Source organism: Vombatus ursinus, unplaced genomic scaffold, assembly GCF_900497805.2.
Source record: "Vombatus ursinus unplaced genomic scaffold, bare-nosed wombat genome assembly UNPS02014810.1, whole genome shotgun sequence".
NCBI classification, from domain to species: Eukaryota; Metazoa; Chordata; class Mammalia; order Diprotodontia; family Vombatidae; genus Vombatus; species Vombatus ursinus.
Genome location: NW_020954588.1, coordinates 39,105,464 through 39,132,729, shown reverse-complemented (window position 1 = coordinate 39,132,729; position 27,266 = coordinate 39,105,464). Strand labels below are relative to the sequence as shown.

The 27,266-nt window shown below is 41.6% G+C and overlaps 1 protein-coding gene across 2 annotated transcripts; it reads right to left on the bottom strand.

Moving 5' to 3' along the window:
• Window positions 1-1,381: 1,381 nt before the first annotated feature.
• SPTSSB (serine palmitoyltransferase small subunit B) lies at window positions 1,382-27,266 on the bottom strand. 2 transcript variants are annotated; one of them, XM_027876029.1, is made up of 3 exons: window positions 25,960-27,266; window positions 21,737-21,868; window positions 1,382-2,964 (listed from the first exon to the last, which is right to left on the bottom strand). In XM_027876029.1, exon 3 carries the CDS (start codon window positions 2,937-2,939, stop codon window positions 2,700-2,702), a length of 240 nt encoding a protein of 79 aa, XP_027731830.1. In that variant the 5' UTR covers window positions 2,940-2,964; window positions 21,737-21,868; window positions 25,960-27,266; the 3' UTR covers window positions 1,382-2,699. The 2 variants fall into 2 exon arrangements, with proteins under 2 accessions (XP_027731830.1, XP_027731829.1); XM_027876028.1 differs by lacking the exon at window positions 21,737-21,868 and having other exon boundaries at window positions 25,960-27,260.

Sequence of the window (27,266 nt, the reverse complement as noted above, 5' to 3'; positions counted from 1 at the left end):
AACCTGCCGTTGTCCTTTTTCACTTCTCCCCATGACCCAGCCCCTGCGTGCCTTGAGTGAGGCCTCAGATCTTCTGGTGTGTGAATGATGCCCTGTTACTTTGAATATTCCCATCTGGCCTGCTTCTGCTGTGAAAGCTTGTGGGTTGGTCACTTTCACCTCCCCAAAGCAGTTGTGATGGATCAGGGCAGTGCTTCAGTTCTCAATTCAGAGGTCATTTCCCATCACCCTAATCTTTAGTGCTCTTCCTCTCCTCAAAGGATCGTACATTTATTTATCTGTGTAAGTGGTATAGTACTCTACCAAAATGTAAGACCCTTGAAGGCAGGGAGAATTCTCATTCTCTCTCCGTCTCTGTCTCTGTCTCTCTCAGCATGTAGGTATCAAAAGTTCTTAAGCTGTTTTGTGAAGCCTATGAACCCTTATTTCGAGTAACGCTTTGAAGAGCATAAGACAAAATATATAGGATTACCAAGGAAACCAATCATATTGAAATAACAATTAACAAAATACAAGATGTTCCAAAAGAGTTTGTGAAGTTCTAAGATATTAAAGCTTAAAACTACACTAAGGCTTTTGTGATACTTTGTATTAAAAAAACCCATACACCCCAGTTCAAGAACCCTCTGTGTTCTCTCTCACTTTTTCTGTCTCTGTCTCTGTCTCTCTGTCTCTCCCCCTGTCTCTCCCTCATCCCAAATGTGTGTATACATACATTTTTCGTTTGGTCCTTACTGTGGATTTCTTCCACAGACGTGGATGGCAACTTGCCTGTAACTTGCTCAGAGCCATAGAGGACTGATGGGCACTAGGAGGTAAGGTCACTTGCACATTGCCACCATCAGCATATGTCAGAGGCAGGACTTGAGCCCAGCCCTTGCTGATTCCATTGCAATAAGTGCTTGGTAAATGCCTAGGAATTCAGGGTTATTGCCTTAGAGCTGGAGGAGACCTCATGAATCACTTAGTCTAATCCCTTATTTGATCACCTTCTAGTGTGAGGACTATTCTCTGAGCTCTGTGTGGGGCTGGAGGGAGGGGAAACTTTTAAGTCAGTTGTCAATTTGTGCTGCTCTGAGTTTGGGAGTCAGAAACCCCAGATTCAATTCCCATCTCTACTACTGATTGTTGGGGTGATCTTGGGCAGGTCATTTCCCATCTCTGGGTCTCAGTTTCCTCATCTGTACAGTGAGGAGAGGTTTGGATTAGATCTTCCAGCACTGAATTCTACTAAGAGAAATTTAATGGAGCCCACGTTTCAGATGTAAGAAAGTAAGCCAGAGAGGATGGGATCAGGGAAAACCATACACGTTATAAGTTACTCAAAGCAAAAAGAACGAAATGCAAATCACGACGGTAATGTAAAAATAACAACAATAACAACAACTAAACTAACTTTTATTTTTCAAAAAACAATACATCTATGTTCAGGTCTGGGTCATCTTCAATACATGCCCGTATTTTTGACAAATACAAAAATCCTTCCTTTGAACATAAAACATTTTACTTTCCAGAGCTCTTCCAAATAAATAATTTCTTCCTGATACATTGTCCAAATATTGTTCAAACACTATTTACATCTCCCCTTCCATCAATACTAGTGCATGTCAGTAAAGGAAAAAAAAATGGTACAAAGCTTACTCTTTGGCATTCACATTTGAGTCAGCAATACAGTTAGAAACTCATGATAAACATTCCAAGATGATTTAATAAATCTCATTGCTGCTCTGCAAAGGAGCCACTGTATTTAAGCTTTTAGTTGGAGCCTTAGGCTTCCTGCTGTGAGTATATTACTTCCAGTCTATTTATCAGCTTGTCCTCCTATGGCCCATGCTTTTCTTGCTTTACTGAGTGATAGCATAACAAGAAAGCAATTTGCTTTTTTTTTAAATTAAATTTTATTTATTTAGTATCATGCAAAGCAAGACAACTTTGGAAGACATGGTAGCCGAATAGGCTTTGATCAGATTTCATCTCTTGCACTCACAGTTACTTTGAATGACAATAATTCCATGATTCTGGGAAACCATCATTGTTGATTTTAAACCACCATAACCCTAGTGTTGGTCATGCTTATGGCGGAAAAGATCACACGAGCCATTTTCTATAAAGCTACAGTTGTCTCAAAAACCCTTCTTGTATATTTGAGGGCAAACCATTGGAGGAAATGGGCAGCTTCCCAAAAGACGCTGCCTTGAGGTATTCCTGTAATTGGGCTCACATCTCTCATACACTGCCAAACAGAATAGAGAACACATATCCTGCAGCCCTCCTTACAGAAATATCATTCACCCTTCTCTCTTGGGTACCCAAATGCCCCTCTTTCCTATGGTCTTCATAAATGCTTGTCACTGTTGCTTACCAGACGGATAAGAAGTTGTTCTGATAGAAAATAGGATTGAAATCATGGGTCTGAGGAGCAGACAGTTCTAATGCTTTGTGAGAAAGTGTAGGATGTGAAAACTATTTTTCTTATGGAGAAATTGCATTGTGGGTACTTGGTGCATATTGTGATCAGTGAATAATCTTTTCAAACCCGGAAAGTGTTGAGTAGTGCATAGATAAGAGTCTATTTTTCAGGTCAGATGTTTCAAGAGGATGCAATGTTCACACAAACCAGAAACACCTACGCAACAATATCGTTATGTAATAGAACTTCACAGAGTGCAGAGGCCCTTCCCTATCGGTGTTTAGCAGTTTCAGTTAGAGACAGAAGAAGTACTTTGGTCTCCAAATATTTCTGAGAAGAACTCCCAAGCCAGGCGTATGTGGATGGGGATGAAGACATAGGCGGTATATACCACCATTCCCACGATGGTGAGCAAAATGGTGTTGAACATGGATCGCTCCCAGGGCTCCAAGACGGCACAGCAGCTGATGATGGTGTACTGGTAATAGAGCCAGGCAAAATAATCCTTCACGTACCTTACATTCATCATGTCAGCCAGAGGCAGTCAACTGGACCTGTGATGGAAGGACACGGCTTAGAAGAGTGTAAGTTTGACAACCAAAACTTGAGATTCCCAGATTGCCAGGCTAGATCTGGCCAAATCAACACCCCATCAGGTCTGCAATTGCACCTGTGGGGCCATATACTCCGTAGACAGTCTTACTCCCTGCATCATTTTGGCACAAAGAATCCACTCAATGTGTTAGATTGGAGACCTTTCTCTGGTTCTTTCAAGATGAGAAATTAAGGTATGATTCTGACAGGGAATTCACCGTATCAGAGATCCTTGGTTTGTATTAGGGATAGGAAGAAAAGGAAAGAGACTGCAAAAATCTTTAAGTATACAAGAAGGTCCTCTATTAATACCATTTGTAAAATTTTAAGGCTCAATTTACTGAATTTTATTAGAAACAAAAGGCTTGCTTGATGTTTAAAAACACATAGACACAGAGATACTTGCAGAGAAAGGTGAAAATCAACTTCTGTTACTCAACAGAGGAAATTCTAGTCGAAGATTCACATTCTGTGAATGAGGCCCAGTAGGAAAAACTCTGGGCGAGGCCCATTACAGAACATTTATGAGTGACATAAACTAATAGTCTCTTCTACCTTCTAAGAAAGCAACATTTACACTATTCCAAGCATGAAAGGATTTGTCTCGTCTTTTAAAAAATCCTAATAATCGATCGCCAACCAATTAATTAGTCAACAATCATTTATTAGGCAGCTACTATGTGCCAGATTCCATGTTTTGTGTCCCTGGAGATACGAGAATGAAACAAGGAGCAAAGTGGTACAATGGATAAAGCTTTAGACCTGGAGTCAGGGAGACCAAATTCAAATCCAGCTGCAGACATTTATTGGGCTGTGTGACTCCCCCCCCCCAAAAAAATAAATAATAATAATAAATAAAAAAAAAAGTCTTCCACATCTATCAAATTGGGATAATAATATCATCCACATCCCAGGGTTGTTGAGAAGATAAAATGAGATAGTTGTATAGCACTTTGTAAATTGTGGGCAGCTAGGTGGTGCTGCAGTGGATAGAGTGCTGGGCTTGGAATCAGAAGACTCATTTTTCTGAGTTCAAATCCGGCCTCAGGCACTTATTAGCTGTGTAACCCTGGGGAAGTCACTTCACCCTGTTTGCCTCAGTTTACTCATCTTTAAAATGAGCTGGAGAAGGAAATGGCAAACTGCTCCAGTGTCTTTGCCAAGAAAACCCCAAATTGGGTCACAAAGAGTCAGATAGGACTAAAACGATACAACTGCAAAACCTGAAGCCCTGTGTAGATGCTAGCTATCATAAGGAAGATGAGTACACATATAAAAAGAATAAAGATAAATAAATAAATAAAAATAAATAAAGTGAAATACAAGGTAGTTTGGGAGGAAGGACACTAGTGCTTGGAGGTTGTGCTTCAGCCGTATCTTGAAAAAAAAAGAGAGTGATTTTATGCAACAGAGATGAGGAGCAAGTGCTTTCCAGGCAAGGGACATGACCGTGCAAAGGCAGAGCCATGGGAGGTGGAGATTGTGTGGGAGGCACAGAGAGAAAGCTGGTTTGGCTGGATTGCAGAGTGCAGGTTGGGGAGCAGCGTTTAATGAGGCTAGAAAGTTAGGTTGAGGCTGGGTTGTTACCATAGAGGTAATAGGGAGCCACTGGAGTTTATGGAGGACCCTCTCTCTCATATGACCTTGCATTTAATGGTCTCATTTTTATTTGTGTTTTATTCTTTTTATTTAGAGATCAACAAATCTAAGTCCCTTATTTTACAGGCGAGGAAATTGAGGCCCCGTGCCCGGGGTCACATAGCAAGGTCTTCCTGACTCCAGGGCCATAGCCTTTCCCAGGTGAAGGAGGGGTGTCAAGTCAGTGCTTCTGAGGATTCCTTCACCTGCTCCTTTCAAAGTGGGACGGCTGGTGGGAAGGTTCCATGCCATCCCTCAGCACTCCAGGGGGAGGGAGGGACTTTGTGTCTCGTAGTGCAGGGCCTGGCTTTGTTTGGACTTGATTCAGGCAGGAAGTCAGAAGGAGGGGGTACTTTGTAGTAAGTAAAGGGGAAAAAAAGGTTCCTGATAGCACCACCCATGAGTCACCCAGTAGGGAGGAGTCCAGAACTGTGACCCTGCTCAGAACCTCCCCAGCCTTCACTCAGCCTGGAGTTGGGGCTTGGAGCCTCTTAGCTTCCTGCTCCTGTTCCTGTAAGGACAGGGGCAGCACAGCCCTGAGCAATTCCCCTGAGAGACAGGCTTTCTAGAGGTTTCTATGGGGCACAGTTTTACCTTTAGAAACGTTCCAGAGGGCTAAGCTGTTTTCTCAGGCAAAAAAAAAAAAAAAAAAAAAGAATCCTCCAAATTTTAGGACTCTCCTACCAATGGATTCTACCCTTTGAAACAGACAGATAAAAGCCTATTTTTTCTTCCCGAGGGAAGAGGAAAATTGTTTCAATTGGGCCTCTCAGAATCCAAGTGGGCGGTCAGTGGTCATGATGGAAGAGTTAGGCTGGCAGAGATCTGGGCTGGGCGCCTCTTCTGACAACATAAAAATCCTCTGACAATCACTTAGCTTTCATGGGCTTCAGATTTACCTCATTAAAAACATAGAAATGGAAACAGTCACCTGCCTGTGACACGGAGAGGCTAAGTTATCTAAGGAGAGACATCACGTCTGTCATTTCATAGCAGCTTTCTTTGGAGAGTTGGAAGTAGAATACTCAGATATGTAACTAGGGTGGGGTCGTGAGGCTTTGAACCATGGTGCTGAATTTAGAATGCACCGAGTTTAGAAGGCACCAAATTTAGAGGGCCTGCAACTTGGTGGTACAGTGGATAGACTTCTGGGCCTAGAATCAGGAAGATCTGAGTTCCAATGTGGCCTCAGACACATACTAGCTGTGTGACCTTGGGCAAGTCATTTAGTTCTGCCTCAGTTTCCTCATCTGTAAAATGAACTGGAAAAAAAATGGCAAACTACTCCAGTATCTTTGCCAAGAAAACTCCAAATGGGGTCACGGAGAGTCATATGTGACTGAAACAACTGAACAACACCACCAAAATTTAGAGGGCAGTGATGGTAGCATTTTAAAGAAAGAGCTTAGAACCTAGTTAGCAATGATGATTTTAGACAAAGTAAACAAAGCTAGAAGATTGTGGGCTGGGGTTAACTCTCTCCAGGCCTCCCTGACTCCTTTTCTCTTCTGCTGAGGTCATGGTTGCAGGTTCCCCACTCCTGGTTTGGGGTATTGGCTCCAGGTGCACAAATTCCTAGTTACAGCTTGGAGGTTTGCCCCCAAACGTGAAAAAATTTGTCCTGTCTTTTAAAAAAAATCCTAATAACTTTGTGTGCCCCATGGGCCTAGCCTAGTGTTACGGGCACAAAATGTTTTATTGATTCAGCACCTGAGGCATGGCAGATTTGACTTTGACCTGCCTTTTGGTTACCCCATGATTCTATCCTTAACATAACCAGAATCTGCTCTACATATGTGTCCAAGGAAACTGGAATTGCTAGACTTAATTATCCCAGAAACAAAGAATCTTGGGGGTAGAGGGAGCTTCCACCATCATCTACTCCAACCACTGCTTGAAGCCTGAATTTTGCCTCCATTGTCTCTGACAAGTGGCCATCCCGCCTACGCTGGAAGACCGCTAGAGAAGAGGGGTTCTCTGCGTCCCTTTCCATTGGTGTATGGTTCTGGTTATTAGGAAATGCTTCCCTTTGTTGAACTGGAATTTGCCTCCCTGTACTGGAGCTACCATGATTGGTCCCAGTTCTGGCCTCTGGATAAGCGTAAGCCGTTTTACATAATATTACAATAACAATATTACATAATGCTATTATTATTGGCTACATCTGAGATTGTATCAACGTGGGAGCTTGTGAGGAGGAAAATGCCTCTAACCCATGCAGGGAGGCACCTTTGCTGTGATTTAGAGTTGTAAGGAGATGCAGAGAGGTCTGACAGGCTGCGACTTGCCCAAGCTCAAATGGCCAGGATGGAGGCAGAACAGAAACCCTGGTCTTCCTGACTCCAGGACTGTCTTCCTTTAGTCTATGCCCCAGCACCTTCTATAGACTTTAAATGTTTAAAGATGGCTATCCTTGTACAAGACAATTGCTTGTCCCGTCAATGTTCTCGTCACTTGAATGATTTGAATTGTTACCAATTCTCTCTAGATCTCAGTTTTTTTCATCTGTGAAATGGAGTTTGACTAAATGATCTCTAACCAGGGTTTATTCCAGCCCTGAATAATATGATTCTATGAATTGGGCAACCAGGTGGCACAGTGGATAGAGTACTGGGCCTGGAGTCAAGAAGACTCATCTTCCTGAGACCAAATACGGCCTCAGGCACCTACTAGGTGTGTGACCCTGGGCAAGTCGCTTCACCCTGTTTGCCTCAGTTTCCTCATCTATGAAATGAGCTGGAGAAGGAAATGGCAAACTGCTCCACTATCTTTGTCAAGAAAACCCCAAATGGGGCCATGAAGAGTCAGACAAGACTGAAATGACTGAGCAAAAGCAGTGATTTGAGAGACATAGTGTAATGGATGGATAGAGTTCTAGCCATGGAATCAGGTAGACCTAGATTTGAATCACCTCTTGGGTATTCAAAACTAGCTGTTTGAGCCAGGGAAAATAACCTCTGGGCCTCAGTTTCCAGGGCTGTAAGGGACTGGATCCAATAACTTCTTAAGGTCCCTTCTGGCTTTAAATCTGTGGGCCTAGGGACATTTTCTGAAGATGCTGTATCACAGCAACTCTCATCCTTAACATTAATCCCTAAAACTGAATATAGTACTTTGTATGCCCTCTGGCTGAGGCCGAGCACTGTGGGATGGCAACCTCCTTCATTCTAGACACTAGACTTCTATTAATGGAGGCCCAAGCCGGCACTTGCCCTTATGTCTTCCACATCAGACTCTTAAATCATGGATTTTGATGTCTGCAGAACCTCCCATGTTCTTTTCATGTGTTCCTTTTGCCTCACATATCTTATATGTGATCTTTTGAACCCAAGTATAAGACTTTCATCTATTCTTATTAAAATTTGTCTTGTTAGATTCTGATTATGTTTCATTTTCTTTAAATCCTTTGGGAATCCTAATTTCATTCATTTCTTCATTCATCACGACTCACTGCTGGGTCCTTGGGATATAAAGACAATGAAAAGCAGTCCCTAGCTCTGAGATGGGTGAATTCTACTGGGTAGATTTCAGTAGAATTAATTAATCAATTAACTGGCATTTGAAGGTAAAGAGAAGGAAGGAAGAAAGAGATAGCTTTAGAATTTATAGCTCAGCAGAATGGCACCAGTGGTATGCTGATAAATTTTTAACAACCAACTCTCGAAAGAAAAAAAAGGATGCATGCATATTACTTTTAAATTTAATTTCCATTATTAACATTTTCTTCATAATTTTCTTAAGTCTAGACAACCAACAGTGATTTGCAGCCTCTGACAATTTCTGAGGTGTCAATGCTCACCCTGAAAATTTAACAATCAGCTTTTGCAAAGCACTCACACCGTTGCATGGAAGAGCTTAAGCTGCTCCCAAGGCTTAAAGGCTCCCATCCAGTTGAGGTTATTCACCCTCTGACAAAACGGCACGTGTGGGTGATATGGAAAAGCAAAACGTTTACCGGAATGTCATGGGAAGGAGCTCTATTAGCTCCAACTCTCATGAATGCTCATTGGAAACCCACCAAACTGGCCTTTGATTGACGCTGCTATGAAAGGGCTCATTGGGAGTGAGCTCTCTCTGTGGTGGATGCCAGCTTAGTGAATGATGGGCCTACTGGCCTTTCTTGGTAAAAAGTCTGAGATCCGACTTAATCAGTGTGAGCAGAACAGTCACGGGGTCATGTCGTTTAGAGCTGGAAGGGGCCTTGGGAATCATCCAGGGCCTGGCACCTGGCCTCATGCTTGGCGTTTGTTTCATGTGTATCTGTGAAACCAGATCCCGTCAATTCCCTCATTTTGTAGATAAGGAAACTGAGGCCCAGAGGGATCTCATAGGTAGTAAGGAGAAGAGCAAGAATTTGAACCCAGGGCTTCTGATCAAATCCAGTGGATTTTCCACAATAGCTCTTAAGGATGGGACCCACGTTAAAGCAAATAATATCTGACACTTACAGAATGCTTATAAATTTGGAAAGTGCTTTATACATATTATTTCAGTTGAGTGTCACCCAATTTTGTCACTTTTATTATTATCCCCATTTTACTGATAAGGACACTGAGGCTCAGATAGCTTCTGTGACATCCTTGGTCACACAGCTAGTATGTGTTAGAGGCAGATTTAAGTCACAGTTCTTCCTGACCCCAAGCCCGGTGCTCTGGCCACAACATCCCATTGCCTCTTTTAAAACATTTTTAAAAAAATTACTTTATTTTTAATTAATGGAATAAAACAAGCATTTCCATAACATAGTATAACAAAAAAAGATAATTACACATGGAATTGCAAATCTACCGTGTATAGCTTGGCATTCCTTTTACATATATATGAATAAGTTATCATATAAATTTCTTTTTTCTTTTTTTCCTTCCCTCCCCATCCCCCCACCTCATCTTAGAGATGGCCTCCGTTAGACACAAATAGGTGTGTGGGTGTGTTTATGTAAAATTATTCTAGACATATTTCTATTTATCAGTTCTTTCTTTGGATGCAGATAACATCTTCCTTCAGATGTCCTTTATAGTTAATTTGGGTATTTACAATAGACAATAATTTATTCACTCAAAGTCCATTCCATTGCCTCTTAAAAGAAGGCTCCCATCAGAACTTTCCTCCCCAAAGGGACAGTGCAGTGGTATGGACCAGATTTAATGCAAGTAATTTGTAACATAAAAGGCTGATTTATTTCTTATTGCTTCCCCCCACCCTCACCTCCCCCAGTGTCTTTGCATTTAGTGATTTTTAGAAGAAGCACTCTTGGCTCTATGTATTTTTGGTTGTATCAAGAAGGAATGGTAAAGGACCGTTTTTCTATTGCATTGGTGGCTTATTTTTGGCTTTATGATAAATTTATGTATTTGTTTATGTGTTATTTAAACAATAAAATAACAAAATTACCCAATAGAAAAAAAAGTGATTTGGTTTTGGGTGACTAATTGACGCCTTCATTATAATATCCAATTGGTTTGCCAAGTCACGTCCAGTTGTTTTGAGAAATAACAGCCTGGCACCACAGGCTTGCAAAACAGATATTTGCCTTAGAAGTCATTGTGAGTTTACTCAGCCCTTCAGTGCCAAGGGTGAGTGGGTTGTCTCTCGCTGGTATGCAGAGCTATTAGTTCAGAACAAAAATCATCATGGATGCAGTTTCCCAAACTGAATACCAAACTAAGTGGGAAAGTTCTTCAGGTGGCCACCATGCTTGAGGAAGTGGAGCTTGAGTTAGACTTTAATGGAGGAACTTGGCAAGTAAAGAAACAAAGGGAAGATGATGGGGGGAGGGAAAAAGGGAGAGAGAGACAGAGAGGGGCAGAGACAGAGTTGGAGAGATGGAATCATAGACACATAGAGACAGACAGAGAGAAAGGAGAAACAAAGTGACATATGGACACAGTCAGAGAGAGACAGAGAAAAGAGATGGAAAGACACAGAGAGAAGAGAGACAAAGAGAAGCTGAGAGAGTCCAAAGCATCCCTTTGGATAAGGCAGCATGGTGCAGTGGAAAGTACTCTGGAGTCTGTGCAGAAGATCTCAATTCAGGTTCTGACTTAGCATTGATGGGGATTATAGTAAAGATGAAGAAATGGAGATTGCGAGGGTAAGTGACTTATCAAAAGTCTTGCTGCTAAACCAAGTGAGAGCCAGTGCTGGGATTCAGACACGTGTCTCCCGACAGCAGTTTTATTTTCTACCACATCATCATTATGCCTCCCTTTGCTCTTCAGTCCTCTCTCGACTGCTCCAAAGACCACCTACCCTTCAGGGTCAAGCCCTTCCCAAACTGTAACATTTCCTCCATCATGCCTGCCATCATCATTCTCTGCCTCCTCTGTACTCCTGACTTTTTTCTTTGTACCACTTATAGCTGGCATTGAATCACACACTACCTTGTATTAAAAAAATTCTGACCTTAAGAATCTGCACACAAAAAGAGAACAGTTCCATTTATAAAGCAGACCAGAAAAAGAGGATTGTTATGTGAAAACATGAATCTTTTATGGACAACTTGCTTTAAAAAAATATATATATATATATATTATATATATATATATATAATATATATATATATATATAATAAATTCAGTGTTTGTTACTTTCAAAGCTGTCCTGTTTGTCTGTTTTCTCTTTGAACTCCTGTTCCTTTCAGTGCATTGTAAAGGTGTTTTAGTGGCCCTCTTTTATCCCCTCCCCCCTTTTTTCACAACATTTTGGCCTCTGATAGCTTGGATTTCTTCCTTTGAAAACTACCTGTTCATCTGCTTTGACCATTATTCTATTGGGAAATGGTTGTCATCCTTATATATTTGCATTAATTTCTTCTTTACCTTGGCTTTCATACCCTTAGCAGAGAAACTTGCTGCAAAGATTTTTTTTTCTCCCCAGTTACCTGGTTCCCATCTAATTTTATCAGCATTGATTTAGTTTGTACTGTCTTGCATTTTGATTTAAATATTTTATGAGACTCCATACCTATATAGGGGGCAGTGGATGGAGCGCCAGGCCTGGAAGAACTGAGTTCAAATCCAGCCTCAGACACTCACTAGCTGTGTGATCCAGGTCACGTAACCCTGTTGGCCTCAGTTTCCTCATATGTAAAATGTGGAGAAGGAAATGGCAAACCACTCCAGTATCTTTGCCAAGAAAACCCCAAATGGGGTCACGAATTTTAGGACCCCACTGAACAACAACAATCACACCTTGATAGCAAGTCTCTTGAGGGCAGGCACTCTAAGCTGACATGGTACTTTGGTATTGCCCACAGTGCCTATAGGAAGCAGTGTTGTCTAGTGGATAGAGCCCTGGACTTGAAGTTGGGAAAATGGGGGTTGAATCTCATCTCAAACTAGATGATGCAGTCCATAGAGAGCAAACTACTGGAATCAGGAATGAGTGTGTGTGAATACTGTCTCAGGTGCAGTGTGACTCTAGACAAGGCACTTAACCTCTTGGTTTCTCAGTTTTCTCATCTGTAAAATGGGGATAGAGGTACTATGCTATGAAAATCAAATGAGTCCAGATATTTAAAGTGTTTGCAAACTTTAAAGCATTCTGTAAGTATGAATTATTATTATTATTAGTTATATGACCCTGGACAAGTCACTTAACTTCTCTGAGAATTGGTTTCCTCCTTTATAAAATGGGGATAAAAAAATAGCACAGGACTTTTCTAAGCATCATATAAGATTCTATGTGTAAAGCTCTTTGAACAACTTCAACCACTTTATGATAAGTTAACACTTTTCTAGCTCTTCAAGGTTTTCTGAGCTCTTTACGGATACTACCTCACTTGGTATGGCAAACCTGTCGCACAGATGCTAGGATCACCTCCATTTTGCAAATGTGGAAACTGAGGCAGAGAGAGGTGGTGACTACTCAGGGTAACATGGACAAAAGGTGTCTGAGGGAGGAAGATATGAATAATATTTATGATAATGATAATAATAATTTAATCTCATATCAGGTCTTCAGCAAATGCTTGGATGGGTAAATGAATAGAATCTATTATTAATAATTTAATTTTTAAAATATTTTTAATTTAAATTTATTAATCAAATTTATTTTTATATCTATCTATTTAATTTAGTGATAATATTATTATATTATTAATATATTAACATATACAATAGATTAATATAATAAATTAATATTTATTAATTTAAATTTATTAATTAAATTAAAATTTAAAAATTTAAAAATAAATTTAATAATTCAACCTTTCATCCTCGAGTATTTTTCAGATGCCTAACATTTCTGAATAAGAGAGTAAGGGCAAGAACCCTGAATCTGGATTTGGCCCCTCCTCTAATACCACCTGTGTGACCTCTAGGCTTCTGTGTTGCTTTTGGCGTCTGTAACACTAGGGGCCTGTATTTGATGAGTGCAGGCTCTAACATCCCCCCAAAAGGCCATGAGAACACACTTCTGACTTTGTGCAAAGAGAGTCTCGGGATCCTGCCAGGACACACATTCTGAAGACAAGGGCTGGTCTTTCCCCTGGTCCCCTCTGAATATGTGCTGCGTGGATAATGGAATGCTTACTGAAAGATACATGACTTTTATCATCAAGGGCACTTGGGGGAAGATGCCATTCCATTTAAATAAATGATGAAGGGACATTGAAAGTGAAGCCTCCTAGGAGCCAGTTAATCTATAAATAAGACAGCAGCCCTTCTCCTTCCTCCCCCTTCTCTGCTTTCTCTAGGTCTATTTTTCTAGGAATTGCTATTACATCGAATTCCTTCTGCCTCCCCCCATAGTGCCTAGTATGGTGTTGAATACACAAGGGCACTCAGTGAAGACTTGGTTATTTGGGGAAGAGCAGCCTGAACTTGTTGGGGTGGCTCCTTGCATTTTGAGGGTCTGGACTGAAGATACCACAACAGACGAAAGCACTTCCAGTCGGCGCCCAGCAAGGTCTCAGGACAGATCATTAAAAGAATGGTTTGTGGACACTGAGAAGAGGAACCGCTTATTGCTAGGAGCCTAAGAATGAGTCATAGTAGACAAACTTGATTTCCTTTTTCTGCTAGGAAGATTGAAAGAATGCCATGGACCATATCTCGATTTCTCTTGCAATATCCCCATGGACAACACGGATAGATATGGGCCAGAAGATGCTATAACCACATGAATTTGTAGCTGCATGTGCAATGGTACCAGAAGAATGTCAATTAATGTCATTTGGGAGAGAAGTCTCTAGAGATGTGCCACAGGACTCCGTGCTTGGTCCTGTTCAATATCTGTTCAATATCTGGATTTAATAATTTCATTAATGACTCAGATGAAGACAAGTAAGGCCTTCTTACTGACTTTACAGACACAGAACTGGGAACAGCAGCTAACATGTTGAATCACAGAATCGAGATTTTAAAAGATCTTGTCAGGCTACAACAATAGGGAAAACGAGGTGAAATTTTTTTTCAGGAATAAATATGTGATCCTGCAGCCAGGTTTAAACATTCAACTGCAGAATCACAGGCTTAGCAACTGCTGTTTATAAGGAAAGCAAGACCCAGGGACATTAGTTTCCTCTGTGATAGGACTGCCAAAAATGGCAATGAAGTCTTAATTAATGGATGAAATTAATTAATTAATAGAAGTGTCATCGAGAATTAGGAAAGTGATAGTCTCGTGGTCATTCTACCCTGTTCAAACTACATTCCTTGTTACTCTTTTTCCCACACTCTGCAATTTAGCCCAACAGGCCTTCTCTCTTCTCCTCCGCCATGCTTTTGCGCTGGCTAGCGGCCATTTAGGGGCAGCTTGCAATGGAAAGTGCTGGCTCTGTACTCAAAAAGACATGAGCTCAAATTTGGCCTCAGGCACTTACTAGATGTGTGACCCTGCGCAAGTCACTTAACCTCTGTCTGTCTCAGTCTCTTTAACTGTAAGATAGGATGATAACCTACTGCCCAAGGGTCGTTGTGAGGATCAAACAAGATGATATTTGTAAAGCACTTAGCACAGCATGTGGCATGTAGTAGGTGCTTAATAAATGCCTGTTTCTTTCCTTCCTTTCTCATGGATAGAATGTTCTCCTTCCTTACCCCTACCTCACAGAGTCCCTCTTTTCCTTAAGGTATAGCTCAAGTATTAACTTCTACGTGAAGATTTCCTTGATGCTCCAAAAGCTAGCATTCTCCCTGTCAAACCACCTTGTAGCTAATAACTTGGTATTTACTTGTATTTATTCTCTATATGATTATTTGTAGTATATTTACACAAGTATTTCTTGTCTCCCCCATCATTATGTAAGCTTTTTGTGAGTTGAGTCTAATTCTTTGAATTTGTGTTTCCAATGTTTGGCATACAGTAGATGTTTAATCAATGCTTATTGATTAATTGATTTGGAATTATATAAATATAAATATGTATACATGTATATTAATTCCTTTTCATTAGCTTTTAAGGGGCCCTTTTATAAGATACAGTCTATATAGAAGAAGACAAGCAGTTACAGAAGGTAACTTCAAACCAGGCTTCCTGAAACAGTTCACGAAAGTGACCATGTTTATCTTGGAAAAGAGAAGGCTTAGGGGAAACATGGTGATATTTATCTGATAAATCTGATATTTAAAGAGCTATCACATTTGAGGAAGATTGGCTTTATTTTATGTGCTTCATAACTAAGACCAGCGGTTGGCAGTACCTAGGAGGTGGATTTCAGTTCAAAGCAAGGTGGACTTTGTAACAATTAGGGATGTATGTCTCCTCCGAGGCAGTGAGCTCCCCATCAGTGGGCATATTCAAACAGAGTCTGAACAACTAACTGACAGGAAAAATGTTTTCTCTATTGGATAGGGGTTGTATCAGATAAATTCTTTTGTATACACAAAGATTCTATGAAAATTCTCATGGTCTTATAAAGATTAATTTGCTTGGTAAATCAATTTAAAAGACTAAGTATCATAGGGTAGGACACACCTATCATCTCAGTTACTGGGGAAGGTGAGCTGGTGGATTTCTGGAGCTCTGGAATTCTGAGCTGCAGTGGGCTCTGATGATGGGGAGTCTGCACTGAATTTGGCACCAACACGGTGAGCCCCCAGGAGCAAGGAGAACCACTGGGTTGACTAAAGAAAGTTGAAATGGCCAGACTCAAAATCGGAGTCGGCCAAAGCTCCCGTCCAGTGGGACTGGACCTGTGGGTGGCCCCTGTGCTTCCAGCCTGGGCTAGATGGGGAGACCTAGTCTTAAAACAAGCGAACCCAAATTCCGCAAATTTATTTCATTGCTCGTATTTGAAGAGCTCTTTGTAGATGCGTCTGTGGGCCACATGAAATCTTTCAGGCTCACGTGTGGATATCAGAAGAGGAAAAGTTCAGTCTAATAAAGTTTAGTAGGTCAGGAATGTTTTCTCCCTGCGTGAACATTCTCGTTGATACTTATCTCCTAAGCAAAAGGAACACAAGGAGCAGGTATCTTTGTCCTAAATTAGAACCTGAATTTTCTGCCAATCTAGATGAGAACCAGATGGGCCTGTTTGATTTTATTTTCTTTGTTTAAAGTTTGGGGCAATAAAACATTCTCTTAGGAGAGTTAGATGCCGATTGTCCACAAATGGCTCTTACAGGAGGAGCTGAGTGTTGTTCTGAGCCTCTTGGGGCCAGGCTTTTACCTTTCTTGCACGTAGTTCACCTACCAGTCTGATCTGAACCATGCTCACTACCTGCTCATCAGCCACTCTTCTCTGAGGATGAATGACTTTATAGATGTGAAGCATTCTGATGTTCTTGGGGGAAATGAAAGCATCAAAGTCAGCATAGAGATCATATTTCCTGAACAAAAATTCTGGATATGTCCCCAGGCAATATGGGTTTCCTATTCTTAGAAACAAGCAAGGGGGCTACAAAAATTTCTTGTGGCTAGACATCTCAAATAGATTTTTTAAAAAAGCCAGAATTTAATCCCATTTAAACCTTTGTCAGTTTCCTCATCTGTAAAATGGGGATAATAGCAGCATCTACTTCACAGGGTTCTTGTAAGAATAAAATGCAGTATTATTTGTAAAGCGCTATAGAAATGCCAGCTATTAAGTAGTTTATTAGGCGCTTACTACGCACCGGCACTGTGTTAAGATACAAAGCAATGCCAAAGAGTCTCTGTTGTTAAAGAGTTCTCATTCCAGTGGGGGAGACAATGTGTAAACCACAATGTTCATACAACACACATAGTGAGAGGTTGGGAGGTTCTGCACCAGCAGGTAGGAGGAGGGAAAAAGGGCCTGGGCAGAAGGCGGGGTCTGAGCTGAGTCCAGGGGAGAGCATTTTGGACACTGGGGAGAGCCGGTTGAAGGCTTCTAGAGAGACAGAATGACATCTTCAAGGTGTCAGGCTGACATTGTTGGATCACTGAGTGTGTAGAAGGAAAGAGGGATGTATGAGCAGCCTGGAAAGGCAGAATGAGGCCAGGTTGTGAAGAACTTTAAATCCCAAGCAGAGGATTGTACAATTGATCCTGGAGGTAATAGGGAGCCGCTGGAGTTTCCTGAGTAGGATGCAAGGTGACATGGCCATCCCCACTGCCCTCCTTCAGATGCATGCAGCAAATACTTAGTGCAAACATTTTCATTGGCAACCATGTCTTCTCCAGTTTTATGTTTCCATTCTAAACCAATGTTCGGCAAATGGTAGTTTATTATAATGAGGGAGATTTGTCCTTTGCATGTTAAATGAGAGTTATTTTACTTTACAGCAAATAGGACATAAACAATGATATTCATGGTTTTTTTTCTTTTTGAAGAAGAAAGAAATCACACAAGGTCAGTGTATATAAGGATGCCAATGTATCATTTGCTGACTAATAATAGTTGAATGAGTTAATCCTTATCTTAATTCTAATGAGTTATCCTTATCTTGGGTTAAGGATACTTCGAATGGAAAATCATTTTTAGTTTTATAAAGATTTCAATTGATATCTTTTTAAATAATATTATGACTCACGAAAGCAAAGATGGCAAAGCAAGCCCAAATTTGCTGAAACATCTAAAATGTGGATTCTTAACCTATGCTCAGTACATGCCTGGCACATAATAGGTACTTAAATATTGTTGACTTTTTTTTTTTTTTGGTATGTCACAGGCCCCTTTGGGAGTTTCTATAGACTCCCAGAATCATGTATTAAAGTGCACAAAATAAAACACAAAGGGTTACAAAAGAAGTCAATTATATTGAAGTACAGCTTTGGGAATATATTTGAAAAAAGCCAAGTTCAAAGACTCCAGGTTAAGAATCCCTGATCTAAAAGGAAGAGCATTGGTCAACTTTACATTTGGCTATAGCCCAGGATGGAAATTAGATTAGCTCCATGGGAAATTGTCTAATCTTCCCTTCAGGTCACATTCTGGGTGTGTATACTGTACCAAGGCAACCAGTTAGGAAGTGAAAAATATTTTCTACTAACCAAATGATGGACCTATGTGTGGTAAACAGATAGTTAGATTGGCTTTAGTTCTCTCCTCCTGCTTACTGATGGGATTTTGAGATTGTTTTAGTATTGTATCACTAGACAGAGAAGTGACTCCTGGTCCAAACTGTGTGTGAAATGCGACTCTTGGCATTGTGATGTTATTTCAATCATGGCGCTATCTAATAGAGAAATAGCTGGAATCCCTAATTTTGTGGAACTCCAGGCCTTCTGACAAATGTGGTTCTCTTCTCTTGGCTATCAGTCTGAGGATTAAGACTTACAGGGAGTTTGCATCACAGAGTAACGCAAGGATTAAGAAGTCAACTTCCTGAGCAAAGGCTGGGGGGTGGTGATGTGGTCTCCAGGTCATTCCTGTGAAGAAGATCTAGGGGTATTATTACTGGATAGCAAGCTCAAAAGGAATCAACAGTATGACAAACCATGGTAGGCTTCAGGTGAGAGAGGGAGAGTGAGCAGAAGGAGAGAGGTCATAGTCCCCCTTGGTCCTACATATGGCGGATTTAGGGTATGACATTCAATTCTGGGCACCACATTTTAGGTAGGTGTTAGATAAGCTATGATGGGTCCAGAAGGATGGACCAACTAGGATGGGGTAAAGTCTGGAGTTCATGCCATAAATGGACTAACTGATAGAGTTGGGAATTTTATCCTGAAGATTTCAAGGCAGGGGTACCAGCATGTATTTGAAGGTTGTCATATGGAAGACAGTGGATAGGGTGCTGGGCCTGAAGTTAGAAAGACTCATTCTTCTGAGTTCAAATCTGGCCTCAAACACTTACTAGATGTGTGACCCTGGGCAAGTCACCCAAACCTGTATACCTCAGTTTCCTCATCCATGAGATGAGCTAGAGAAGGAAATGGCAAAACACTCCTGTATCTTTGCCAAGAAAATCCCAAGTGGGGTCACAAAGAGTCAGATGTGACTGAACAATGACTGAACAACATATGGAAGAGGGGTTGGATTTATTTTATAGCACCCCAGAGAATCAAATGAGAAGGGATTGGGTGGAAGATACAGAAAGGCAAATTTAGGCTTGCTACAAGGAAACATTCCTAACAGTTAAGAGCTATCCAAGAATGGAAGGGCTTGTTCAAAATGAGATGGACTCTCTCTCCCTGAGGGTCTTCAAACAAAGTTTGGATGGCCACATGTGTGTGGTATGCTGTAGTGGGCATGGATTGGACTGGATAGGCTTTAGGTCCCTTTTAACTCTTAGACTATGTGGGCATGTAGTTACAGGTAGAGGGACAGCACCAGGCAGAGGAAAAGGCTAGACTTGGAGTCAGATAATGCTGATGTGTGTAACATTGGAGAAGTCATGTAATCTCACTGGGTCTCAACTTTCTCATTTGTAAAATGTATTGGTTGGACTCTTAAGAGCCCTACTGCTCTAAATCTATGATCCTATAACCTATTAACTTGAGTGTTTCAAATTAGCTTTAAATTTAAAAATATTTTCTCTTCTCTGCATAACTGGTATTCCAGCAACTGTTATATAAAATTCACAAAATATACAGTCTCTGATGGATGACAGCTATCAATTTAGGGTTTATAACACTCTACTATATAATATACTCTAGAGGTAGCTAAGTGGATAGAGTGCAGAATTTGGAGTCTCGAAGACCTGAGTTCAAATCCTACCTTAGACACTTGCTAGCTATGTGACCTGAGTCAAGTTACTTAACCACTGTCTGCCTCAGTTTCCTCATGTGTAAAATGAGGCTAATAGATAGCAACTACCTACCACACAGGCTTATTGCTAACATGTAAAAAGCAATTTGCAAACCTTAAAGAGATCCTGATTCATGCCAATAATGAATCTCCTGAAGTGAAGAGGGGAAAGGGGGAAGGGGACAAGCATTTATATAGCACCTACTGTGTGCCAGGCACTGTGCTAAGCACTTTACAAATTTCATCTCATTCTATCCTCACAACAACCCTCTTGAGGTTGGTACTGTTATTATTTCCATTTTACAGTTGAGGAAACTGAGGCAGAGCTTAAGTAGTCATTTTGTTAGAATTCTTACTGTATATTTCCACTGGCTAGAATCAAGTACTGTATTTTACATAATTATAATTTCAAGTACTGTGTGCAAATGTTGGATGTTACTATTAGTGTTTTGACTCCTCCCATGTAAGATTAATATCTACATGACTGGACACAGGAATGACCTGGAGACCACATCACCACCCCCCAGCCTTTGCTCATCATTCTCTATGGTAAGTGGAGGAGAATGAAGGGAGGCCATGTAAGCTGGAGCCATCCTTTCGACTCGTGAACATGCTGCCTACACTGTTTTCAATTCCACTTACGAATAGAGTGTTGGCTATTTAGATGAAAAGCCTCATATTGGTATTACCAACTTTTTAAAGGGCCACTGAGGATAATGTTGCATCCTTGCAGGTACAGACAAGACTCACTTTCCGTCTTCTCCGTGTCATTTAGTTTGCTTTCCTTTCTCCTTATCTGTATATATTTACTCGGGATCTATAGGGTACAAGGCACTGGATAAGACATAACGGGCCTCTTGTTGAACAATTTAGGGCAAAGATGTCTGTGTGTTTGGGGGATGAAGAGGCAGAATTTACCAGAATTAAGAGATGTAAGCGATCAGAGATAGAAGAGAGAAATGGTACGTCACAAGAGAGCAAGTCAGAGGACCTGAGTCCAGTCACAGCTCTGCAGCATCTGCCTGGTGTGACTTTTGTCAAGCCCCCTAATCTTTCCTGACTTCAGCTTTCTCATCCACAAACCCACGGATTTAGATGAGATGATCTCCAAAGGCAGGACAAATCTATCTAAATCCCAGGATGCTAATTTTTCAATGCCAAGAGTCGCATTTCACACACAGTTTGGACCAGGAGTCACTTCTCTGTCTAGTGATACAATACTAAAACAAAGGTCTTTTGCTAGACCTTTAGAATTCCTTATTCAATATCTGAGTTCTACTCATTCCTGAATTTCCCTCTTAACTCTCTTCAGTAGCTGGTGAGTTAGATTTTGATCTGGGATTAGATCTGCTAACTCTGAATTATATTAGACTGAATTACAATTGAATTAATTATTAGACTAGATCTGAATTACACTAGATTGTAAACTCTTTGAGGGCAGGGACTGTCTTTTGATTCTTTTTGTATTCCCAGGGCTTAGCACAGTGTCTGGCGTATGGTAGGTGCTTAATAAATGTTTACTGATTTTTTTTTGGATCAAATGATTTGGAAATCTTAATTTTCTTCTTTTTTCACTCTTCTAACTCAAGAGTAGAAATGATTTGCTAGGGCAGGTATCTGGAAATCTGGAGATGAGTATTCCATAAGAGGATTTCCACTGATGGCATTTATATAGCACCAGGCTATGTGCCAGGCACTGTAGTTGGTGCTTTCACAAATATTTTGTCATTCAATCATTTGGTCCCCAGAACAACCCGAGGAGGCAGGTGCTATTATTTTCTCCATTTTACAGTTGAGGAAACCGAGGCAGATCACTTAAGTGACTTGCCCAAGGTCACACAGCTAGTAAGTGTCTGAAGTCGGACTTGAACTCACGTTTTCCTACCTCTGGACCTAGTGCTCTATCGACTGTCACCCAGTGAAGCGGCATTTGAGCTCTTCAACAAATCTGTGAGGCAGGTACTAGAGGTTAAACAATTCGTATACTGAAGATGACTTACCCTTGATGTCACAGCTGTCAAAGATGGGATTCAAACCTAGTTACTGTTGAGGGTACCTCCATCCTGATGCCAAGCTGTCTCTCACTAGGATTTCCATGTATTCATAGGTACATATTTTCTTAAGGGACAATTCTAGGGTGATTCAAGATACTGGAATGAGAGGATTGATGGGAGCCCTTTTCCTTTTCCCCTTCCCACACTGCCTTTCCCCTTCCTGGCTCATCCTTTCTGGACCTGGGCAGTCACTGTGGCTTACTTCCCTGTGCCTGTATCTTTCAGACCTCAAAAAAGCTCTGATTTTTATGGGTTTTTCCACCCCAAACTGGCTCTAACCTCATGCATACCTAAGAGCTAGTTTCCTGAGCTGCTGTGGCCAAAATAAATTTTTTATCTGTTGGCCAACCTTCTGGTGATCTGCCTCTTCTGATTTTTGTAGGCTGTTTCCGGGCCTTCATTTGAAGTCTTTCCAGTCTGATAGGACCTGTTTTCATTTATTCTCCACTGGCAAAGCCTTTGAAGTCCCACAGTCCATTTTATTCTACTAGAAAGTTTTGGAATATGACTTCCACGGAGGTTGGACGTCTGTGAATATGTGCATATGTATTTGACTCAGTCCTGTGATTTCATTCGTCTAGGGGACTCTCAGTGCTCCTGGTATAGAAGCTCTTTCAGCTGATGCTAACTATCGACTCTTAGAGGTTAACCATCTTGTTCATGGCCACATAGCCATCCACATATGCGTGAATTCAAATATGTAAATCTTTTTGTTTTATTCATTAAAAATCTTCTTTTCTTTTTTTTTTTCTCATTTATGTATTGGAATACATGTAGAATGTGTCAGAATCAGGGATTGAACCCAAGTCTTTCTGAATTCAAGACTAGGTTGGCCTTCTAAGCCACTTCTCTCTCCCTCTCCCTTTCTCCCTTCCCTCTCTCTCCCCTCCACTGTCTCTTTCTCTGTGCTGATATCTATCTCTGTCTCTTTTCTGTCTATCTTTCTTTTTCTGTGTCTGTGCCTGTCTCTTCACGTATCATCTAATAAGTCATAGGCTCATAGTAATCAGAACCAGAAGGGACCTTAGAGGTCATTTAGTCTAACCTTCCATTTTATAGAGGAAGAAACCGAGGCATAGAAAAGTCATATGAGTTGCCCACAGTCTCGTGGGTGTCAGAACCCCAATTTTACCCACGGTCCTTTGACTCTAAATCGAACACTTTAGTCTGCTGTCTCATCGTGATATAGAGTAGAACTGGAATTTGAAACCTGTGCCAATGGCAGGCTCTACTAAGGTACAAACATTCATTATAGACCTAGGAATGACTGTGTGTGGTTCAAGGACCAACAAATTTTGGAGCATTTCAGAGTAGAAGGCATAGCAACTCTAGAAAGCCAAAGGGGTTGCTATTTGCACCGGTGGAGAGAGTGCGCATATCGACAATCTAATGGATCCTTCCTCAAGGAATTGACACACATATGTATATATGTCTGTGTGCATTTGTACATATAATAAACACATACATTTATAATTCTCTAAATATTAAGGACCTACTCTGTGCTAGATGCTGAGAAAGGTAAAAAGAGAAGTAAGGTAACTGTTTCCTCTACCACCTCATGCCAGAGGAAATTTTTAGACATTTACAAGCATTCCAAAGAATGAAAAAGGGTGATGAAAAGTGCTGCCCTCTAGGCAGCTAGGGGGAACACCTCACGCTTCATCTACCACTGTTGACTCCCTTCCCTGGCTTTTTGCCTCTTCTGCATTCTTTTTTTTCTACTCTTGCTTGTTGAAAGGGATCTCAGGGTGGTAATGCCTACATAGGTCAGAGTGAGGCAGAATAGAGACCCTAAGGCTCCCAGAATTCTTTCTTGTCAGGCCATATTATTGGTTTTTCTTCAAAAATAAACTGTCTGGGGATTATACAGGGTGATAGACATAGGCAAAGCAGACCCAGGTGTGATTACAGGTCTGTTCCTGGCACAGCTTCACTGTTTCAAAAGTCTTAGCGTGATTTCAGGAAAAGCCTCAGGGAAAACACCCTAGCAGTGGATTATGTCTTGGTGTTTGTGAGCTCCAAGTTACAAATTCTCTGCCTGTTTGTGACGGCCATATAGACTCTTCTCCCCTCCACCCCACAGGGTGGGTCTTAATTTTTTCAGTGATAAAATAGGGGCAGGGACTAGGCCTGTGATTTCCTTGGTATAGGGATCTCCTGTTCTTCCTGGTGAGTGACTCCCTCTGCCAGCACAAGTTGCTACTTCCTTTACAACTTAAGAGTCTTTGAACCTTGCCTAGAGCACTGAGAAGTGGTGTTCCACAGCCACGAAGTGTCAAAGGCACTTCTTGAACCCAGGTTTTCCTGACTTTCTATCTGCTATGTCACACTGCTCTCCAATGAGAAAATATTTAACACTAATATATTGGCCCATGTCTGATGGAGACCAATGATTGCAAAATTCTTAGTCAATCTAATATAACAAAAATATTTCCCTTGCAATACATGAGCAAGCATTATAGATTTAGAGCTGGAAGGGTCATAGGATTGTAGATTTAGAATTGTAAGGGAAGGGATATTAGAGGTTATAAAGCCCCCCCCCCAATTTATAGATGGGGAAACTGAAGTTCATAAGGGATTAAGTGATCTGTCTAAGGTCACACAGGTACAGGTAGCAGGGGCTCTTTGGCATTGAGAGAAGAATAAATAAGAATAGTACTTGCCCCAGTCCTTGTGGGAAGCATAAAAAATGTATATAGACACTAGTTGTGAACCTCTCACATAACCTTTTTCTGCTTCAGGTTTCTCATCTGCCCAATGGGGCAATTGGACTAGTTGGGCCCTTCCCGTTCCAACTCTATGATCTTACAGCTGAGGTGCAAAGATTCTGAGAATTCAAAGGGCTGAGGGCCGTGGGAAGCCACGTGAAGGAGGTGACTTTTGAAAGCCCCCTTGACTGTCAATGAGTCTATCAATGAAAGTTCACTGGCTGTTAACTTCCAACTGGAGCTGACAGTCACAACCTGCTTATTGACAGTTGTCCTAGCTTTCAATTTGATAAGCCGATTTTAATTTGTTGCTGCCAAAGAGTTCTATAATGGCATTTGGGTTATCCTAGAGGTTGTGAGGTTTATTCTAGTGCCCATGAAATTTTGGTGGTGGAGATAAGGATTTCGCCATAGAGCATATACTTCATCATGCATCTCTAAACCATAAAAACCTTAGATTTATTTCAGAGCATCATGGGAACAATTCAGCTGCTGAGCTGAAGTTACACAAACCTCTTCAGTCTCTGGGCCTGTCTAGTATGCTACTTAGAAAAGAAGGATCTTCTGGATCCCTCACTTCTATGTAATTCAAACAATAAAAAATACTACTTATAGGTCAAATACTTTGTCTGAAACCACCCTCTTTTAACTATAGGAAGATGTGCCTTTGGGAATGGGGGCTAAGATTCCTGGTCTTTCAAATTTTCAAAAACTCACTTGCAAGTTCTTTTTTACTCCTCCTTTGATATGATTGGGTTTATAGGGTTGACTCAATTCATACATGGGCAGCCCACTTGCAAGCTACTTTAGCATCAGCTCAACTGATGTTGGGATCCAGTAAGACCCTTGTTATGTTCATGAAAGAGAAACCATAAACATCCATAAACATCTTGGGACAATGCATCTTGCTGACTGTCTTGGGGAGGTGTGGTAAGGGTTCATTGCTGAACTTCTTCACTTGCATTTCCTTGACCCATTGCAGGCAGAGTATTACTGGCAGTGGCTACCCAACACAAGTTGCCTTATGATGAAAGGGGAAAAGAATGACTAGGGGAGTTGATAAGCTGGAGATGCTGGGTGACCTTTCCTTAATCAGTCAATAATTACAAATAGACTATAAGTGGACAGGTTGTCAAAGTATCATCCTAGGAATTTTCTCTTCTTTCTGGACAAAGTGTCAATCACTTCAGAGTACAAAGTTTGGTTTCTCTTTGGGAAACAGTCAAGTTTTTTGAAATATTAAGAAACAGAGCAGAAAGCCTATTCTTTCCTTCCCGTGAGACTAAAGTTCAGCCAAATAGAACAAATTGTGGGAAAGTACGTTAAAGCCCAGCCCGGGTCTATGCATTTCCTTATAAAAGTACAGAATTCGATCCCAGGGAAACTAAGGCATGGTCCAAAAAAAAAAAAAAAAAAAGAAAAAAGAAAAAAAAAGGAAAACCAATGGAAGTAAAAGCTTACCTCTTGTTCGGAGTGGATGACCCTGTGGGCTGATGAGCAGTGTGGACACTGGCTTCCTGCTGCTTGGAGTTACCGATGGATTTATCAGCCCGAGGTGTTTCTTCTGACTCACCCTCTGCACTGTTGTTAAAACTCCAGTCTTGCCAGGTTGATTCCAGTGATTAATTATTGACAAAAGGAAAACACTCCGAGGCAAACTTGTGTCCAACTGAACTGCCCTGAACCATTCCAGGAGTCCTCAGAGATGATGATGCTGTCTTTGCTAGACCCCTCCCCACTTCCTTTATGGTCCTAACTTCCTACAGGCTGACACACACTGTCTCTGCTCGCCCTCTCTCTCTGTCTTATGCAGTCATTATGCTAGTCATCGGAAGAATGTAGCTAAACAACTTTTTAAAAATTAATATTACTAAGGCTACTTCTCAGCCCCCTGGGATTCAACCTAGTCCCCAGCGGTGAAGTTGGGGGGCACTGCCTGCCTCTGAGAGCACCGTGGGCTTAGAGAAGCCACAGAGCGCTCTTGTCCCCTCAGTGCCGCTGCAGAGTGAAAACAAGGATGGGGAGGGAGAGATACACATTCCCCTTCTCCTCCCCCTCCCAAGCCCTCTGGCCGAGAGCAGGAGAAAATGATTAAATATGGCATATCCTTTAAATGAGTGTGGCAGAAAACCAGAAGAATGGAAAAGGAAATGCACCACCTCGGGCTCAGAGGCCAGCGCAAAACTGCAGGGGAAATGTTTATGCTTCCTACCATCCATCCATCTGCAGACTTCTGCAAAGGGGAGGGGAAGGGGGGGTACCCACGCAGGGCACATTACAGCAAGATTGCAGGCAGCAGATAGCTAGGCACGAGGCTGTGGAGCAAGCCAAGGGTTGCTAAGCGGGCTAGCTCGGAGCCAGGCGGGTCCTCGGTCGGATTCCTTTTGAGAGGAAATGAAACCCCTGACTGAGAACAGGGACTGCAAAGGCCACTTTTGGTGTCATTGAGAATGCAAATAAAGCTTTGTCATGTGGCTGCGTTTCATCTTTTTAAAGATATACCCCTCGGCCCGGGGGAGAGGAGCCACAGACTAGGTCCTGGGCGCTGCGGGCTCGCTCTCAGACTCACAGGTGCGGGGCGGCGAGAACAAAGATGCGTCTGAGTCCCGGGAGGGCGATTGTGCAGGGGACGCGGCTGGGAGATGGTTTAACGTTCGCGCATGGGAGAGCCAGTCCTGCGCTCTGGGGATCGCGGCTTGTGCCCCTGGACTCTCTCCAGTAAATTTCCTTCCATTGGAAAAGAGGGATGGGGGGAGGGGACCATGTTC

What these genes read in the sequence shown, in the direction of transcription:
- SPTSSB (XM_027876029.1), bottom strand. Translation starts at nt 2,939, where the DNA reads ATGATGAATGTAAGGTACGTGAAGGATTATTTTGCCTGGCTCTATTAC.